Source organism: Elephas maximus, chromosome 24 (assembly GCF_024166365.1).
Source record: "Elephas maximus indicus isolate mEleMax1 chromosome 24, mEleMax1 primary haplotype, whole genome shotgun sequence".
In the NCBI taxonomy this organism is placed as follows: domain Eukaryota; kingdom Metazoa; phylum Chordata; class Mammalia; order Proboscidea; family Elephantidae; genus Elephas; species Elephas maximus.
In genome coordinates, this window is record NC_064842.1 from 12308249 (window position 1) to 12328524 (window position 20276).

The window sequence follows — 20276 nt, forward strand, 5'->3', positions numbered from 1 at the left end:
AAGAACGAAGAAAAATAACGAAACCCCGAGAATTATGTGGGATACAGTCAAAAGCAAAAACTTGAAAGTGACTGGAGTTCCAGAGCAGGGAGAGAAAGTGGAAAACACACGGAGCATCACTGAAGAATTGCTGACAGAAAACTTCCCTAATGTCATGAATGATGAAAAACTGACCATCCAAGAAGCTGAACGAACCCCATATGGGATAGACCCCAAAAGAAAAACACCAAGGCATGAATTATGGTGTTGGCAAAGAATACTGAATATACCATGGACTTCCAGAAGGAAGAACAAATCTGTCTAAGAAGAAGTAGAGCCAGAGTGCTCCCTGGAAGCGAGGATGGCAAGACTTCGTCTCACATACTTTAGACATGTTATCAGGAGGGACCAATCCCTGGAGAAGCACATCATGTTTGGTAAGGTAGAGGGTCAGCGAAAGAGGAAGACCCTCAGCGAGATGGACTGATGCAGTGGCAGCAACAGTGGGCTCAAACATAGCAAAGATTGTGAGGATGGCACAGGACTGGGCAATGTTTTGATTTGTTGCACGGCGGGTCACTATGAGTTGGAACTGATTCGTCACCTAACATACACACACATACACACAAAGCATATATTAATGAAATAAAAAACAAAAATAGAGAAAATCAAGGAAACCAAAAGCTGGTTCTTTGAGATTACTAAATTAATTAACCTGTAGCCAGAGTGATCAGGAAAAGAGGATGAGAAACAAATTGCCAATATCATCAGAGAGATTCAATCACTACAGATTCCACAGGTATTGAAAGGATAGTAAGAGAATTTTATGAACAACTTATGCCAATTAATGACAATTTAGATGAAATGTAGAAATTCCATTTAAGACACAGACTGCAAAAGGTCACTCAAAAAGAAATACTATAGATAACCTCTATAGCCTCGTCATATTAAAAAAAATTGAATTTATAATTTAAAAACTTTCCATAAAGAAAACTCCAGGCCCAGATTGCTTCAGTGGTGAATTCCACTAAACACATAAGGAAGAAATAATGCTAATTCTAAACAAACTCTTCTAGAAAATTGAACAGGAGAAAATAACTCTCCACTCATTTTATGAGGCCAGCACTATTATTGACAGCAAACCAGACAAAGATGTAATAAAGAAAACCACAGGCCAGTATCTGTCATGAACCAAAACCAAAAAAACAAACTCAGTGCCGTTGAGACAATTCAAACTCATGGCTACCACGTGTGTTACAGAATAGAATTGTACCATGGAGTTTTCTTGGCTGTAATCTTTGCAGAAGCAGATCGCCAGGCCTTTTTCCATGGCACTGCCAACTTTTAGGTTAGCAGTGAAATACGAACTCTTTAGCAAATCAAATCCAACAATATAGAAAAGGGTAACATATTATGACCAAGTAGGGTTTATCCCAATAACGCAAGGTTGGTTTAACATTCAAAGATTAGTCAATGTAATTTGCCACAGTAACAAACTAAAAAATAAAATCCATATGTTCATCTCAGTAGCCACAGAAAACGCGTGTGAAAAAAAATCCAAAATCAATTACAGATTTAAAAATTGCCAGCGAACTAGGAATAGAAGGGAATTTAAAATGGCCTCTGTGAAAAAACTTACAGCTAGTATCATACTTAGTGGTGAGATAGAATGCTGTCTCCCAAGATTAGAAACAAGACGTGGGTGTCCACTCTCACCCCATCTATTCAGCCTTGTACTGGGATGCAGGAAAGCAACAGACAAGGGTACTAAGGCAAGAAAAAGAAGCAAAATGCATCCAGATTGGAAAGAAGATTTAAAATTATATTTATTTATGCAAATAACATGTACATCTGTGCATAAAATCTGTTGGAAATCTATTTTAAAAAAAGCTTCTAGAATAAGTGAGTTTAGTAAGGCTGCCAGATAAACATTACACGTAAAAGCAATTATCTCTCTATATGCTAGCAATGAACCATCGAATTAAAATTCAAAATGTTTTTCTATGTATAATAGTAAAAAAATGTGAAATACTTAAGGATAAATCTGGCAAAATATGTACAAGACCTATACATTAGAAACTCTAGAATACTGCTGATAGAAATTAAAGACTTAAATATAAGGACCTAGAATAACCGAAGCACTATCTCATTTCAAGACTTACTATAAAGCTCCTGTAATTAGGATAGCGTGGTATTGGTGTAAAGATAGAAAACATATCAGTGGAACAGGAGAGAGAGTCCAGGAATAGATCCACACACAGATGGACAATGGAGCCCTGGTGGCGCAGTGGTTAAGGGCTGGACCTGCTAACCAAAAGGTCGGCAGTTCAAATCCACCAGCTGTTGCTCGGAAACCCTATGGTGCGGTTCTACCCTGTCCTAGAGCGTTGCTATGATTTGGGATCGACTCGACAGCATTGGATTTTTTATGAGTTATGGACAACAGATTTTTGACAAAAGTGGAAAGGCAATTAAGTGGAGAGAAAAGTCTTTTCAGCAAATGTTGCTGGAACTACTGAATATCCTATACAAAAATTAACTGAAAATGGGTTATAGACTTAAATGTAAAACTATAAAACTTCTAGGAGAACACATAAGAGCAAATCTCTGTAAACTTGGATTAGGCAAAGATTTCATAGATTTGACACCAAAAGTGTGAGTCATAAAAGAAAAATTGAATAAATCTGGATATTATCAGAATGAAAACTTCTGTCCTTCAAAATGCATTATTAAGTGAATGAAAAGAAAAGCTAGACTGGGATGGGATTACTGCAAAGTACATATCTGACAAGAGACGTGTATCTGAAATATATAAAGAACTCTCAAACCCATTAATAAGAAAACACCCAGTAAAATTAATGGGCAAAAATTGCACAGGCAGTTTACCAAAGAAAATATAGATTTCAAATAAGCACATAAAAAAAATGCTGAATACCATTAGATGTCAGGGACATAAAAATTTAAACCACAGTGAATAACTCCTGCACATTCATTGGAATGGTTAAAATTAAAAGATTGATTATACCCAGTGTTGGAGAAGCTGTGGAGTAACTGGAAGTCTCATACACTGCTGTTGTGAGTTGTCCTCGAGTTGGTTCTGACACCTGGTGACCTCATAATCGTTGCTGTGTTTGAGCCCCTTGTTGCAGCCACTGTGTCAGCCTATCTCGTTGAGGATCTTCCTCTTTTTTGCTGACCCTCCACTTTACCTAAAATGATGTTCTCCAGGGACTGGTCCCTCCTGATAGCATGTCCAAAATATGTGAGACATAGTCTCACCAGCCTTGCTATTAAGAGCACTCTGGCTGTACTTCTTTCAAGACAGATTTGTCCGTTCTTCTGGCAGTCCATGGTATATTCAGTATTCTTCGCCAACACCACAATTCAAAGGCATCGATTCTTCTTCAGTCTTCCTTATTCATTGTCCAGCTTCCACGTGCATATGAGGCAATTGAAAATACCATGGCTTGGGTCAGGCACACCTTAGTCCTCAAAGTGACATCTTTGCTTTTTAATACTTTAAAGAGGTCTTTTGCAGCAGATTTGCCCAATGCAATATGTCATTTGATTTCCTGATTGCTCCTTCCACGGACACTGATTGTAGATCCAAGTAAAATGCAATCCTTGACAACATCAGTATTTTCTCCATTTATCATGATGTTGCTTATTGCTGAAGGGGATGTAAAGTGGTACGACCACCTTAGAAAACACTCAGTTTCTTAGCAAGGTAAACATAGACAATGCCATATGAATATGATTCAGCCATTACTGGCCTTAAGCCATTATCCAAGAGAAAATAAATTATAAGGTAATGGAAGGACTTGTATACCAATGTCCATAGCAGCTTTATTTGTAAAAACCAAAAACTGGGAAAATACTCCAAAGTCCACCAACACACGAATATACACATTGTGGTATATGGAAGCAATGGATTGCTACTGAGCAATAAAAAAAAGAATCAACTATTGGTATAAGCAATTTTGCTGAGAGAAGTCAGAAAAAATACATCATGTACTACTGCATTTACATACAGCTCTAGGAAATGCAAACTATAGAAAGCCTGCCTTGAGGATGGAAGGGGAAAGTGAGGGGCAAAAGGGTTGGATCAAGAGATGAGGAAATTTTCTGAGATGAAGGATATATTCATTATCTTGATTGTGATGATGGTTCCACAGATGTATTCATGTGTCAAAATTTATCAGATTTGCACTTTCAATATATGTAGCTGATTGCATGTCAGTTTTTTTTATTAACTTTTATTGAGCTTCAAGTGAACGTTTACAAATCAAGTCAGACTGTCACATATAAGTTTATATACACCTTACTCCGTACTCCCACTTGCTCTCCCCCTAATGAGTCAGCCCTTCCAGTCTCTCCTTTCGTGACGATTTTGCCAGCTTCCAACTCTCTCTATCCTCCCATCCCCCCTCCAGACAGGAGATGCCAACACAGTCTCAAGTGTCCACCTGATATAATTAGCTCACTCTTCATTAGCATGTCAGTTTTACCTTAATAAAAAGCTGTTAAAAAATATATTCATCGCCTCCTCCCACACTCTTAGATAAAAGTAGTATTCTGCGTATACGTTTCTCCACCTTGATTTTTTAACAATATATTCTGGAAATTATACCCTAGCCTTATATAGAATTATTTTATTTCTTTTTTATAGCTTCTTAGTATTTCTTGGTTTATTCAAACAGGCTTCTACTGATGGCATTGTGGTTATTCCAGTCTTTTGTTAACTACAAATAATGCTGGAATCACATAGTTTTATTTGTATCTTTTCAACCTTTTGCCAGTATCTTTGGGATAGATTTTCAGAAGTAGGATTGCTATGTCAGCAGGTAAATACAAAGTAATTTTTAGAAATGTTGCCAAATTCCCTTTCACAGCAATTGTATCATTGTGTATGTTGTTGGTGGTGAGTGCTGTGGACTCCTAGTGACCCCATGTGACAGTGTAGAACTGCCCCATAGGGTTTTCCTGGCTGTAATTTTTTTTTTTTTTAATAACAACTTTATGGAGGTATCATTCACATACTGTAACATTCACTCTTTCAAAGTATACAGGTCAGTGGTTTTGAGCATATTCACAGAATTGTACAATCATCACTATTATCTAATTTTAGAATCTCCTCATCACCCCAAAAGAAACTCCATACCCATCAGAGCTGCTCTCCATTTCTCCCTTCCCCCAGCCTTTGGCAACCACTACTCTACTTTCTGTCTCTAGATTTGCCTATTCTGCGGTATTTCATATAAATGGACATAACATGTGACCTTTTGTGACTGGCTTCTTTCACTTAGAATAATTAGCAGGCCCTGGTGCTGCAGTGGAAACCCTGGAGGCATAGCGGTTAAGAGCTGCGGCTGCTAACCTGAAGTTCAGCCAGTTCAAGTCCACCGGGCGCTCCTTGGAAACTCTGTGTGGCAGTTCTACTCTGTCCCATAGGGTCGCTAAGTCTGAATCGACTCGATGGCAATGGTTTGGTTTTTTTGGTTTGGTGGTACAGTGGTTAAAGCAATGGACTGCTAACCAGAGCTTGGGAGTCTGAAACCACCAGTGGCTCCGAGGGAGAGTGCTGTGGCAGTCTGCCTCTGTAGAGATTTACAGCCTTGGAAACCCTGGGAGGTCCCTAGGAGTGGAGACAGACTCGACAACAGTGGGTTCTTGGTTTTGGGTGGCACAGAGGTTAAGAGCTAGGGCAGCTAACCAAGAGGTCGGCAGTTCAAATCCACCAGCTGCTCCTTCGAAACCCTATGAGGCAGTTCTACTCTGTCCTATACAGTCACTGTGAGTCAGAATCAACTCACAGCAACAGGTTTGGTTTTGGGTTTTTTTTTAAATAACTTAAAAAAAAAAAAAAAACCCTTGCCGTGGAGTCCATTTCCTGAGTCATGGTAACCATGTGTTTCAGAGTAGAACTGTGCTCAATAGGATTTATTTATTTATTTTATTGTTGTTGTTGAGAATATACACAGCAAAACATACACCAATTCAACCATTTCTACATGTACAGTTCAGTGACATTGATTACATTCTTCTAGTCATGCAACCATTCTCACCCTCCTTTTCTGAGTTCTTCCTCCGTTATCTGCCAGGCGCTCCTTGGGAACCCTATGGGGCAATTCTACTCTATTCTTCAGGGTGTCTATGAGTTGGAATTGACTTTATGGCAACAGGTTTGGTTTTTTTAAGGAAATATGTCTGGTTTAAGTTTTTTTTGTTTTTTCCACTTTTTTTATAACAATATTGTGTTTTAGGTAGAAGTTTACACAGAAAATTAGGTCCCCATTTAATAATTTTTGTACAAATTGTTCTGTGGCATTGGTTACATTTTTCACAATGTGTCAGTGTTCTCATCGTTTCCATTCTGTTTGTTCTGTTTCCATTAATCTAGTTTCCTGGCTCCTCCTCACCTTCTCATCTTTGCTTTAGGGTAGATGTTGACAGTTGGGTCTCATATAGTTGACTGTTAAAGGGACCACAGTATTCACGGGTGATATTGTTTATTTTGTAAGCTATTATTTGGATGAAAGGCGTCCACCAGGAGTGGCTTCAGTTCCAAGTTCAAAGGGTATCTTAGGGTGAATGTCTTGGGGGTTCCTCTAGTCTTTAATGGTCCAGTAAGTCTGGTGGCCTTTTTTAGGAATTTGAGTTCTGTTCTACATTTTTCTCCCTTTCTATCCAGGACCTTCTATTGTGGCCCTAGTCAGAACAGTCGGTAGTGGTAGCTGGGTACCATTTAGTTCTTCTGGTCTCAGGGTAGATGAGGCTGTTGTTCATGTGGGCTGTTAGTCCCGTGAACTAGTTTCATTGTTGGTTTAAGTTTTGGAGATTATCTCAGGGCAATAATTTCAGGGGTTCATCCGGCCCCCATGGCTCCAGAAAGTCTAGCATCCATGAGAATGTGAAATTCTGTTCCGCATTTCCCCCCCTTTGATTAGGGTTCTTCTATAGCATCTTTGGAAACCCTTATTATAGCATCTTTGGAAACCCTAGTGGCGTAGAGGTTAAGTGCTATGGCTGCTAACCAAAAGGTCTGCAGTTCAAGTCCACCAGGCACTCCTTGGAAACTCTGTGGGGCAGTTCTACTCTGTCCTATAGGGTCGCTATGAGTCAGAATCAACTCGACAGCAACGGGTTTTGGTTTTATAGCATCTTTGATCAAAATGCCCATAATGTTATTGGCTGTAATCTTTATGGAAGCAGATCGTTAGGTTTTTCTACTGCAGAATTACTAGTGGGTTGAAACCACTGACCTCTTGGTTAGCAGCTGAACGCTTAACCACTGCACTTCCAGAGCAGTAATGTATGAGAATGCCTGTTTCCCCTACAGTCTCTGTCCCACAGAGTATGTTGTTAAATGCTTGGATGTTACCAGTGTAAGTGAGAAATGGTATCTCAGCGTAGGTTTAATCTGCATTTCTTTTATTATCAGCAGAGGAGAGCATATTTCCATAAGGTTGTGAGACATTTGCATTTCTTTCCTGAGAGCTATGTGTTCATTTCTTCAGCCCATTTTTCTGGAGGTTGGCTAGCTGTTGTCTTCTCTATTTGTAAAGCCCTTTATATTTTAGGAATATTAACCCTTTTTCAGTAATATGTCACCAATATGTTTTCCTCAGGTTATCATTGTCAAATTTATTTTGTGTTTTTTTGGAAGGGGGCTGGGCAACAGTTTTTTATTTTTAAGTAATCAAATTTACAGATCTTTTATTTGTTGTTTCTGAATTTTGAAACAAAACTGGGAAGGGCTTCCCTACTTGTAATACATAGAGAAATTATTTCATATTCTAGTACTTGTTTGTTTTTATATTGGTTCCTCATACATTTGGAATTTATTCTTGTGAACGGTGAGAAGATCCAGTTTTATAATTTTCCATATGGTTATCTGGTTATGCCAACATCACTTATTAAAAAGTCTACCCCCCCACACCCTGATTTTTATTGTATTTCAAATTTCCAGTGCAGTTGGGTCTATTTCTGGGTTTTTTATTCCCTTTCAGGGTCTGTCTGTACTCTTGGGCCAGTACTATCCTGTTTTAATTACAGAGCCTGCCCTCCCACGTACCTCACCTTCCATTGCTCTTCTTTTTCAGGGTATTCCTGTTTGTTCTTGCTTGCCCTTTCTTCCAAACCGACTTTATATTCAACTTGAGGACACATCTTTCCAAAAAAAAAAAAACAAAAAACCCATTGCTGTCCAGTCGATTCCAACTCATAAAGATCTTCAAATACCATCTTTTCGCCCCTGGGTGAAATGTTTCCAGCTCTTTAACTCTTAGACCGCGACTGCTAGACTATTCCTTATCCTTGTCTTTTTCCACAAGTCATATTAAGTTAAAATGTAGGACTCAGAGCTGAACCCATTGGCATATACGTGATAGTGACGCGATGTCTTGGGACAAGGCTGTTTTTAAAAGGCCCTTAGCAAGAATGTGAGGCAGTCTGAGCATGTGCAGGGCAGGAAGGGGAAGTGTAGGGGGGATTGGCGTGGGCAGGGGAGGAAGACCTCACCTAGGCGACGGCAGACCGGCCAGAGCGGGGTCCCTCCGAAGGGCGCTGGAGAGGCTTCTCTCCTGCCTGGGTGTTTAGGGCAGGTGCCTGGGGTCTCGCCGTCCCCTGCGGCTCTGGGCGGGCACGAGTGGCCTCTCACCTTCCCCTGAGCCACTCGCACGCTCCCGCTTCTAGCTCGCTGGCCTCCTGGCTCCGGGGCCCTTTAAAGCGCCCTTGCAGATAAGCCTCCTTTGCTTGGTTTCCTCCGCCAGGCCCTTCCGCTCTTCCCCCCGCCCCGCTCTGCAGTTGGTTTCTTCCGACCTGGCCCCGCCCACTTGCGGGACCAGCCTCCGTAGCACGTCAACTTCCGCCCGGAGGCAGTGTCTGATGACGTGTTTTACGGGAGACGTCGGGCGGAAAGTGCCGGCTGCGGGGAAGCGAAGTTCAGCCTGGGTGCCCGCCCCCTGAGCCAGCCGGGGCTTTTCCGGAGGAGGAAGCCGTGAAAGAGAGGGGTCCGGTGCCGTCCCACGGGGGGCGCCTTCGCCTGCAGCTGGCCTTGCCCAATGGACTCGGTACCTGCAACTGTGCCTTCTGTCACCGCTTCCGCGGGGGACCCGGAGCTTCTGGGACCCCTGTCGGTGCTCTACGCAGCCCTCATAGCCAAGCTGCTGGAGGTGACGGGGCCTGTTCCCGGGGAGGGACCCCAGCTCTGGCAGGCGGGGGGACGAGTTCTGAGTGGAGAGGGTGACGGACTGACGGGGCGAGGGAGAAACGGGGTGTGTCAGGCCCGCGGCAGGTCGTCGCGGTCCTGTTTGGGGGACGGGTGGTAGTGTGTTTGAGGCTTCGGTCCTGGTTCATTGCGGAAGCCCTGGTGGTGTGGTGGTTAAGAGCTGCGGCTCCTTACCAAGAGCTCGGCAGTTCGAATCCGCGAGGCGCTCCTTGGAAACTCTGTGGGGTAGTTCTGCTCTGTCCTATAGGGTCGCTGTGAGTCGGAATCAACTCGTCGGCAATGGGCTTGGGGTTTTGTTTCTTGTTTTCCCCGTACTCCTTCATTTATTATCGAGCACTTACGGTGAACCAGACGCTATGTTAAGTTCGAGTATGCAGTCCCGGGCAAAACAAAATGAGCATCATGTCCCTACTGGTCTGTTTGCCAAGACCCCCGGTACCCTCGGGGGATGTAGCCAGTCTGATGGTTAGTTGTGTTTTTGTGGAGGGCAATGGAAAGCAGAAGAGGACAGAAGCAGGTGTGTGTTTAATGTACTGTCTTTGAGGAAACATTTAGAATTAAGGCACTGGGTTTTATGTGAGTTAAATTCTGGCAGTCTGTCTAGAGCAGTTACCAAGAGCAGTCTGAACTTATTTAGCGTGTGTTTTTGTGTATGTAAGAGTAGAATAGAATTAAGGATAAAAATCTAGAGAGGGATTAAACGTTGTTTGTGTTATTTATCATCAGCGTTTTGGTTTTATTTGCAGCAATAAAGGTTGATTGTTTTTATGATAGTTTTCACTTTTTTTGTCTTGCGTGGTTTTTTAAGTAATAAAAAGTAGTTTATCCAAGAGAGAAGTGTGATCCCGAGGGATTCTAGCCATGTGTTAGACAGTAGGATGTGATAGGTCCTATTTAGAAGTTGAAATATATGCTTCGTTAAAGACATTCAGATTCAAAATGTTTACCGATAGTATGTCAGGCAAGAAACGTGAGGCTGCCAGTTTTCATCCTTGAACCAGTGAGATCCACTGAAGATTTTTGAGGGGGATGGTATCCGATTGAGGTTGATTTGGAATTTTTATGGATTATTATTTGTGATTGCTTTCTCATAAGTATCTTTAAGGTTTCCCACTATTTCTCATATTTGTATTTCAGCTAGTTGCTACATTGCCTGATGATGTTCGGCCTGGGCCTGATTTTTATGGACTGCCATGGAAACCTGTGCTCATCACAGCCTTCTTGGGAATTGTTTCATTTGCCATTTTCTTCTGGAGAACTGTCCTTGCCGTGAGTAGATTAAATTAATTTATAGGTACACTTTCTTCGTAGATAAAAGGGTTATTATATAATCACTGGCCCTTTTATTTGTTTCTTTTTCAGTTACTAACATGAACACCAGTCAGCATTTATAATCCAAACTAACCTTGTAAAATAATCTGTTGTAATCTTTGTTGGTAGACTTCAGTGAACTAGGCAATAAGTAGCAGTTAAAAAAATTATGTATGAGATAACATATTGAAAAAGCACAAAACAGTATAGAAAATAAAATCTAATTTGTCTAAAATTGGGACTGTGGTTGAGCAGAAAGCTGTCTGAAGATACGTTTAACCCAGAGTTAACAAATATAGCCTCTCTGGTAGTACAGATGACTTGTACTTCCTTCTTTGAATTTTTTGTGGAATGTGCAAAACCAGTAAAGTTCTTGTCATTTCCTTTCTCCTCCAAATAGCCAGATGTTTGTAGGCGAGTTACGTATGTGGATACGGGTACTCTCATCTGTAACATTCCGTTTGTTGTATAGTTTATAATTACAAAGTTAGGGGTATACTGTATATTTCTGTTTTTTAAAATACTCGAACATTTCAGAAACACCGTTTATTCAAAGTAACGCGTAGTCCATCGTAGAGGCATATCATAGTATAACTGTCTCTCTATTGTTGAACATTTAGGTTGTTTCTAGGTTTTTGCTCTTGTAAGAATGTTTTAATGAACAATTTTGCATATAAATCGTGTGTCTGTGTGTGCGTTTTCTTAGAACTGTTCCTAGAATTACTGCTGGGTCACAAAGTTGGGCCAGTCTACACTTTGAGTTACTGTTCGGTAATTCATATTCTCATTAGCTGGTGAAAAGCCTCCAGATTTCATGTGCGTCTCTATCTGTAAATTATTTTAATTTCTAGTTCAGTGAAAGGGTTTATTACTGACAATAGAAAAAGAAACCGTTTTACAAACGTAATATTTGTAGAGTCCTTTCTTTTGCATAACAAAACAGAATTAAACCTTGTCTTAGTTGTCTGGTGCTGCTATAACAGAAATACCACAAATGAGTGGCTTTAACAAACAAATTAATTTTTTTCACAGTTTAGGAGCCTAGAAGTCCAAATTCAGGACTCCAGCTCTAGGGGAAGATTTTTTTTTCTCTCTCTCTCTCTCTCTCTCTCTTCAGCATCTATTCCTGGGCTCCTTGGTAATCTTCATGTGGCATCATGTGGCATGACATCTGTCTTCCCCCGTCTCCGCTTCCTTCTGTGTGCTTAGTCTTATTTTGTATCCCAAGGTGATTGGCTTAAGACACATCTTAACGCTGATTTGGCCTCATTAACATAATAAAGAAAACCCTATTCCCAAATGGGATTACACCCACAAGTTATAGGGGTTAGGATTTACAATACATATTTTGGGGGAAAACAGTTCAATCCATTACAAACCTGATACCCTGGTTAGATTGGAGTTGTCACTAAGGCATAATTAATAAATATTCATAACCCACCTTTACTTGGTGTTAAGATTTCTGACTCCGTGCAGAATAAGCTTGCTCCTATTCATATGTTATCTCTACCTTCAGAATGGCCATCTTCAGGTCTCTCAGACACATTCAGCCAGTCTTTGGACTTAACTTTTAATTGAGATACTTTTTACTGTATCAGTTCAGGAGATAATCGCACAGCAGTATATAGATGACCACCCTGATGTCTCAATTATTTAACATAATTGTGGAACATGGTATTCTGTGTGGATGAACTTTGCAGACTAAAAGCTTTCAGTTGAAGCTGAACTGTGACAAAAGCATTAGATGCCTATCTTTCTGAAATTGAGTATTCACTTTTTAATTTCTTAATTATACTAGATGTATCATTGTTAATGTGTTTTCTCTCCTTGTACAGTTGATTTTAAAATCACTTAAAAAGAAAGGGTCTTTTGCTTGGATTTCTGTCAGGAATCCTCTCACCTCATAGGGCTTCCCCTCAGATGAAGAAAAGAGGGAGACTGGAAATGGTGACCGGAAGGAGTAAAGGGGGAAAGAGTTTATATTTCCCACTTCTGTTTTATCCATTTCAAAAACCTCAACACCTGTTTGGATTTTCACAAGGTTACGTCTGCTTTATGTCCTGACCTTTGTTCCTCAGCCTCAGCATTTGACTTTTGGAACCCTTGTCTCTACTCTCAGTTGCTCATCGCCCCTCCTCGCTTTCTTCCACTTGTTGGTTTCCATGAAAGGGGGCAAAGGAAGCTTGCCTTCTCAGCAAGGCTGTGACGTTGGAGAAATGGTCCTTTCTTTCTCTGTTGGAATTCTGAATGCATTTTCCTATAACATTATTATAAATGGTGTTTGGATACTGCAATAATAATTGAGATATCATGGATGAGTAGTAGGCTGGTCTGAACATCCGATCACCATTTATAGCATTTGAAAGTGGAAATAGATTCTGGCTTACAAAGAGATTAGTAACACCTCTTTTTTTTTTTTTTTTTTTTAATGGATACTGCTTATGTTTTATTATCGTATAATTCAGTGATGTCTTTGGGGTATCCAGTTTTTGGAAGAAGTTTTTGCCCTTTTGGGACGTTGTCATTTCTGTTCTTGTTTTTGTATTTTTTTCCAGCAGTCTTCCCTTTTCTTTGAGATTTGATAACCCCATTTTTAGCAGTCAGGGAAAATCAGATGATCTAGCTTGTTAGAATTATTTCTAATTTCAGCCTTTAGCCAACTTTGAATAGGATTTCTAAGATGCTATCTGGTGAGTGGAAGAAGTGTATTTTATTACAAAGATTATGCCTTTAATTTTGTTTCCTCAGAGACTTTTTGAACATTCACTGTTTCTAGAACTCATTCTATTTAGGGTTGCCAAATAAATGATTTCAGATAAATGGTTTATCAGCATATTTATTATAAAAATGTTAGCCATTTCTGTTATTAAAATTAAGTACTTGTTTATTAAGATTGGTGTTCATTTAACAGGCATATAAATATCTCTTAAATAAGGTAGTTTACCTTAGTGTTTTTCTCAGACTGTTATAAGAAGTATCACTGCCAATTAAATTTGAAATGCTTTTTAATCTTTTCTTTTTTAATCCTGTGGATCTATTATGCTGAATCAAACTGCTATAAATTTTCACTTGGTTAAGATTTTGACTGTTGTGTTAGGAACTATACTATTTCTACTGTAATGTTTTAAAATCAAATTTAATTTTATTTTTTTTCTCTTCCAGGTAAAGAGTAGAGTGTATCAAGGTAAATTTTAGGTCTATTTTGTTACTTGTATAATTTTTTCCTTCTTGATGTTTGATAAGGATTTTCTTTACGCTGGAAGTAGATACAGTGACTCCTGATGTTTGATTGGCTTATTAACTCCTGAAAGTGTGGCTGTTCCTTGCTAGCTTGGATGACAGAGTAGATGGTGGTGCTACCAGCTGAGATAGGAGATGAGACGGGAGCAAATTGTGGGAGTAGAGAGATGATTAGTTTCATTTTGGACAGATTGAGGGACCTGGGGGCAATTTGGGTAGAGGGGTCTAGGAGACAGTTGATTGTATGAGTTTGAGGGTTGGAGGATGAGCGGGGTCTGTGAGACCTGGCTCTAGGGAGTAAGTAAAGATTAAGGAAACACTCTGTGCCAGGCAGAAAGCGTATGACCTAGTGGAAGGTGTAGGTACTGTCTTTAAAAAACCCAAAAACCGTTGCCGTTGAGTTGAATCCATTCCCTGGCAGCCCCGGGGGTGTCAGAGCAGAAGTGTGCTCCACAGAGTTTTCAGTGGTTGATTTTTGGACGTAGGGCACCAGGCCTTTCTTCTGAGGCACCTGCGAATGGATCCAAACCTCCAGCCTTTCAGCTAACAGCCAAACGCATTTAAACAAAATGTTAGGAAGACTTAAGAGGCGGAGGAAGCCATTAATTCCAGGGGAGAATGAGTGGAAATAATCAGGATGCAAAATGAGGATGGTAAATGCTGTATGTACTTCATAAAACGTGATGATTAGGTGAGATTGTCTGTTAGGGGCCTGCTTGGCTGCCCAGCATGAAATAGGTCCCCCCAGTACTGGTTTTTATTGTAGTGATAGTAACGGAAATAGTGAAAAGCTTGCCCTGAGTGAGGAGTGGAGCTGTAACATTGGGTAACATAGAAGATGAGTTTAGGTATTGGAGTTAGGTGAAAAGATTAAATGTCTTAGAGGAGTTCGGAATTCTGGGCACCGTTTTAGGTGCTTTCCATATGTATCTACATATAAGATTGATATATTTTTTGTATAGTAGTTATATGTAAGATAGGTAGTAACAATCCCTTCTAGATTTAAAAAAAAAAAAATTGAGGTGTAGAGAGATTGCTTGTTGTCCAAAATGGAGAAGCCAAGATTTGAACCCAGGTGTGTATAATTCCAAAGTCCTTTTCTGACACCACCACCTTAGTTCTCTTGAAATTGAATCTGTCGGGGAGTAGAAAGACATTGTTTGCCTCTGAGTAGGATGGTTAAATTCCATTTCAGAAGGATGTAGCTTGAAGTAGGGAGACCCTGGAAGGAGTGAGGTTGTTCTGAAGTGATTGCAGTTATCTAAGCGAGGTGGGAATGATTATGGGAACCTGGAGAATGGTGTGAATTGGGAGTAAACATGAGGAGAATCCTGAAAGTTCTCAGGCCCAGGTGACAAGGAGGAGGAAATGACTGCTGATTAAAAGACGAGATGAGTGAATGAGTGAGTAAGGAGGAGAAGGAGGGAGAAGAGTCTGTCAAGGGGCATGGGTAAGAAAAATCTGAGCATGGAGAAGTTTGGTTTGGAGTGTTAAAATAAGATTTCCGTGGAAATGTCCATAAGCAGCAGTGAGAAGTGTTGAATTTAAATGTAGGTGAAGAGCAGCGCTAGAGGGCAGATGTGGGTACCTGGGAGAGGGACGGGAGAGGAGATGGAGGTAACTGAGCAGCACATGATTGGTGCCTGCTGTATTCTAAAGTTTTAGGGGAAGATGGGCATGTCATATGAATAGTAATGATCAATATTAAGGAGCCCTGGTGGCGCAGTGGTTAAGAGCTTAGCTGCTAACTGAAAGATCGGCAGTTCGAATCCACCAGCTGCTCCTTGGGAACCCTATGGGGCAGTTGTACTCTGTCCTCTACAGGGTCGCTATGAGTCCAAATTGACTTGATGGCAACAGGTAATCGATACTAAATGCTATAAAGCTACCAAAACATTTGGCTTCTACTCACACTGCCACAAATTTGGTCACTGTGAGTCACAATTGACTTGGTGGCAACTGGTCAAGCTAGTTTGACCTCATCGTGACCTTGATAAATTCATTGTGACCTTGATAAATTCATTGTGCAGACAACAACCGGTGTGGTAATATGTAAAAGCAGGGACAGTGTTTGCCAGACTGATTGCTTTCTACTTTCTCTGTTCTTAAGGCTCGTAGCTTTTAGTGTAAGGTCTTCTCTTGCGTCATTGGTATTCCGATAATAAGAGTTATTATGAATATTATATACCGAGATTGAAAGACTTGTGAAAATTCATTTACACAAAAATTTACTTAAGCCCTACTCCTTGCTGCTTGTTAAGTGTTGGAACTTTTACACTTTGATAGGGAAAAATTGTGTAAGCTGATTGGAGGGTGATTGATGTAATGCACATTTATTATGCGTGAGCAGTGCTCCTGAGCTCATGGTTTAATCAAGACGTTATTTAAGTAAATAACTTGAAGACTAGAAATATAAATCAATGTGCTTGTATTTCTGTTTCCCCTTTGCAAATGACATAGCCACCTACTCCTCACTTACCGACTATCTCATTACCCGACATTTCACATTTCTCATAGTAAAAAATCTACCGTCCAACCAGTTTGTGTATTAACGAGGCGGCGGGCATGGCGGCAATAGCTGCAGAGTGTCACCTCCCTAGAGAAGGGTCTCTGGGGAGCTGGGCTGTGCTGCCCTGTGCCCTCCTCTCGCTCCTGCTGGCGGGGGGCACTGTGTCCTGCTGCCGTGAAGGGCTGGCCTTCTCTGTGGCCACAGTCTTGAGGCAGAGGTGCAGGCGGCACCAAGCCAGCAGGCACCAGTTCTGAAGTCTCAGCTCCTATGTGACCTGAGGGCCTGCAGCTCAGAATTGCTGTGGGGTGAGAAAGTAAGAAAGAAAGAGGCATTGGAGAGGGCATTTGGAAGAAATGCGTGCAAGTTTAATGACATCCCAAAGCGAGCCCAACTGGTCCAGGTGTGCCGCCAGGCTCCCAGTGCCCTCAGCCCTCATAGGAAGCCACTCCGGGGGGATGGTGAGCAGGGCTTTCAAGGGTGGGAGTGGAGCTCTGGAAGCGGCTCCGTGAGGGCAGCTCTGACCCGGCACAGGAGGCGGTGAAGCGGTTAAACCTTGGGCCTCCAGTCACACAGCCAACCCGGCTTTATCTAGCTTTTTCTCCTCCAAGCCTCCTTCTCCGCAGAGGAATAATTCATGCCTGGAGTCGTCACAGTGATGAGCACGTCAGCAAATCTTAGCTCTTCTTATTTCCATGGTCTTTCAAAATAAAAAATTGGACGAATGGATGGTCTGAAAACAGAAAAAGAAATGCTCCATTTTTGCATGGTGACCTTTGGTACCTAACCGTGTGGATAAGTGAAGAGCGGGTGTATTTAAAGTGATTCCATTTTCTATGAGGAAAGGTGCTTAGTGAAGGGAAGGATATTCAGCTATAACATTTTATTGTACTTTCCCATTTTTGAAAAAAATTTAAATTGGAATCTCATTGAAACAAGAGTTCTTATTATATTTTGCTTAAATTTTAGTATCTCGGCACCTTTATTGCCATTGACCCCAGATTGTTTTTTAAAGGCACAAGAGTTATCCTCAGAAGCTCTTTACCTGCCTGGTGCCCAGTCACGTACCTTTGCTGCTGATGCGTCGGGCAGTTCACCTTTGCTTCGTGATCATAACGCTCTTATGGTTCCCCCCCTTTTTAGTTTCTGAACAAGAAATTTCTGAGAAGTTGAAGAATATCATGAAAGAAAATGCAGAACTTCTAGAAAAATTGTCAAATTATGAACAGAAGGTATAATTATTCTTCCAGTTTTTTTTTTTTTTAAGTAGTTCCAACTTGAATTACTTCCACCTGCCTTGCATGTTTAAGTTACCGTGGTATTTTTAAATCATATTTTCTAATTCCGTTATTTTCTATGAACTCTCTGAAGCAATCGTCATGTGTGTAAAGCACTGCTTTCTTCTGTAAGGGATCACCCACTGGAAGATAAGTTTGGATAGCACCGTAATTCATATTTCTGAATTCTGAGTGCTTTATTTTATGTTTGTATAGATCAAGGAATCAAGGAAACATGTTCAAGAAACGAAGAAACAAAATATGATTCTCTCTGATGAAGCAATAAAATTTAAGGTAAACGTCTCTTCTCTCCTCTGGATTACATTCTAAAAACAAAAGTAAACATAATGAGTAATTATTCATCTTAATGTCGTCATTTGTAGGATAAAATCAAGGAACTTGAAGAAAATAACGAAGTCCTGGATGATAAAGCTAAAAGTCTGCGTGTTATGTTAGAATCTGAGAGAGAACAGAATGTCAAGAATCAGGACTTGGTAAGAGTTTTGCTAAGGCTTCCTGTAATTTGACACTTGCACTATTTTGCACATGAGGTGAGTTGAACTCTGCTTTTTCCCATGCTGCTAACTGAAGCGATAGTGGGAGTCAAGGAAGTTGAACCTACTCTTGTGTATTTCTTTTGGTATTTAAAATACTAATACCACAGTTTCTTATTTTTATGGGCCTGGAAAGTAATTTTTTTTCTCAACACTGGGTACTTTTCATGTTGCTTGACTCTGCTGTCAGAAACATGTAGAGCAACTAAGAAACTACAGCCCAACAAGACAGTCCTACCATTTTGATTTCTCTGCATAGTTCTTTTTTGAAATAAATTCTTTTTAGAATAGTTTTAGAATTACATAAAAGTTGGAAAGATCATTCAGAGAGTTCCTATATATTTCTCACCCAGTTAAGCTTAGTCGCCTGGCCCAGGTATTGTTTGCCAGGTTTCTCCACTGTAAAGTTACCTGTTTTCCTCCTTTGAATACAGCTATCTTTGGAAGGAAGTTCCTGCGTGCAGCCTGCACTTAGAGCAAACAGTTAGTTGCTACCTCCTTGAGGAGACAGTGTCATCATAAATTAGATGGCGTTCTCCTGTATGGAAGAGTTGCCTCTTCTTCCCTAAGTCCTACCGTTTTTTAATTCAGACTAAATAAAGAATTTTCAAAGTGACCTTGGGGATTTTTTTTTCTGCCATTAGGAAAAACCATAGATTTGAACTGGTTTTTTTTTTTTTTTTTTTTTGGTACGTTTTTCTGTTTTTGTTGCTTCCACCTTTTTGTCTGGTCAACTACCGTGTTATCTTTTCCCCAGGAAGCTGTAGATGCCATGGACTAGTTACGCCTTCAGTTACTTCCCCCTTTCCTTCTCTTCTTACATCCTCACCTTTCCCCTTAGGCTAAAACTGGGTCAGCTGCTTTTACCCGAACCACAGGAGATGCCTCTGGGATGTGTTTGTCAATGCGGTCTTATTTTTGGCGTACATCCCGGTGTTTCTACTGAAATCCTAGTAAATGTTCTGTATTCTGTTTCTACACGACAGATATTGGAAAACAAGAAATCTATAGAGAAGCTGAAGGATGTTATTTCAATGAACGCTTCAGAATTCTCAGAGGTGAAGTGCCTACAATTTCTGAAAGACCTTCATAGTATTATATCTTAGTTTTGTTGAGGAGGAAACATTTGTTGTGTGTTAGATTATTTTAAAAAATAAAAATTACATGATGTCTGGTTGAGAAAGTATAATTTTTTTAATTTTTCTTGGGAATTCATTAATAGAAGTGTTTTGCATTAGGTTCAAATTGCCCTTAATGAAGCTAAACTCAGTGAAGAAAAGGTGAAGTCTGAATGCCATCGGGTTCAGGAAGAAAATGCTAAGCTTACAAAGAAGAAGGAGCAGGTAACGAAAACTTAATACCGTAGATTATGTAAACTGGAGAACTGAATATTATCACTATTTGAGTATCTTTTCTCAGGTCGGTTTTTAAGGTAACAAAATACGAATGCAGGATTCTGTTCTCAGATCTGGAGAGTTTAAACTCTGAGTGTGTGTGTGTCTGTTCCGCATCCCTTCTGGGTTTCCTGTCCTTCTGCACAATTTCTCGTAGCTGTCAGAGTGCTTCATCTTCATCACGTCAAACACCAACCAGTTATTAATTCAGGTAGCCTCAAGGGTGATGGATCGACTTTTTAGACCAAAGAATTACGTAATTTATAGCCCGTTTTGGGCAGTTATTGTTTCATCGATCAAGGGACGATGATATAATCTGGAGTTCTGAGCTTGGAAGACAGATGGGCCCTTCTGTTCATACTGGAAGTAACTTATTTGAATTGGCTGCAGAAGGGTTTTTTGAAGGATGCAATAAACTGGGTCAACTTCCTTGAAAGCTCTCCTGTTCTCACTGCAGCTCTGAGAATTGGGACCACGCTCCCCTGTCCCTTTAACCAAGGTGATGTAGCGACACCTTAGCCCAGAGTGACAGGCCAAGGAAGGGCGTGGCTGCTTACCTCCCTTCCGCATTCACATGGTCCTGATGTCCCCGGTGCCAAAGCCCTGACCTTTGATAATCTACATATTTTAACTTTTCAGTTGCAGCAGGAAATCAAAGACTGGAGTAAATTACATGCTGAGCTCAGTGAGCAAATCAGATCGTTCCAGAAGTCTCAGAAAGATTTGGAAATAGCTCTTACTCACAAGGATGATAATATTGATGTAAGTTCATTCTCATTTTAAATT

General features: G+C 40.5%; 2 protein-coding genes across 6 annotated transcripts in view; one reads left to right on the plus strand and one right to left on the minus strand.

The window, feature by feature from the left end:
- TLR5 (toll like receptor 5) overlaps positions 1 to 20276 on the minus strand; it is a 566717-nt gene that overhangs the window by 38141 nt on the left and 508300 nt on the right. The gene's annotated exons all lie outside the window — the stretch shown is intronic.
- MIA3 (MIA SH3 domain ER export factor 3) overlaps positions 1 to 20276 on the plus strand; it is a 62473-nt gene that overhangs the window by 29087 nt on the left and 13110 nt on the right. For 3 of the 5 annotated variants that reach the window (XM_049868000.1, XM_049868001.1, XM_049868002.1), the window contains exons 7-14: positions 10346 to 10477; positions 13682 to 13703; positions 17409 to 17497; positions 17759 to 17836; positions 17926 to 18036; positions 19083 to 19154; positions 19335 to 19439; positions 20130 to 20252. In XM_049868000.1, coding sequence (XP_049723957.1) covers positions 10346 to 10477; positions 13682 to 13703; positions 17409 to 17497; positions 17759 to 17836; positions 17926 to 18036; positions 19083 to 19154; positions 19335 to 19439; positions 20130 to 20252 — 732 coding nt within the window. Of the gene's footprint in view, positions 1 to 8190; positions 9153 to 10345; positions 10478 to 13681; positions 13704 to 17408; positions 17498 to 17758; positions 17837 to 17925; positions 18037 to 19082; positions 19155 to 19334; positions 19440 to 20129; positions 20253 to 20276 lie in introns of those variants that run through there. The other 2 variants (XM_049868003.1, XM_049868004.1) reach the window with 2 other exon arrangements.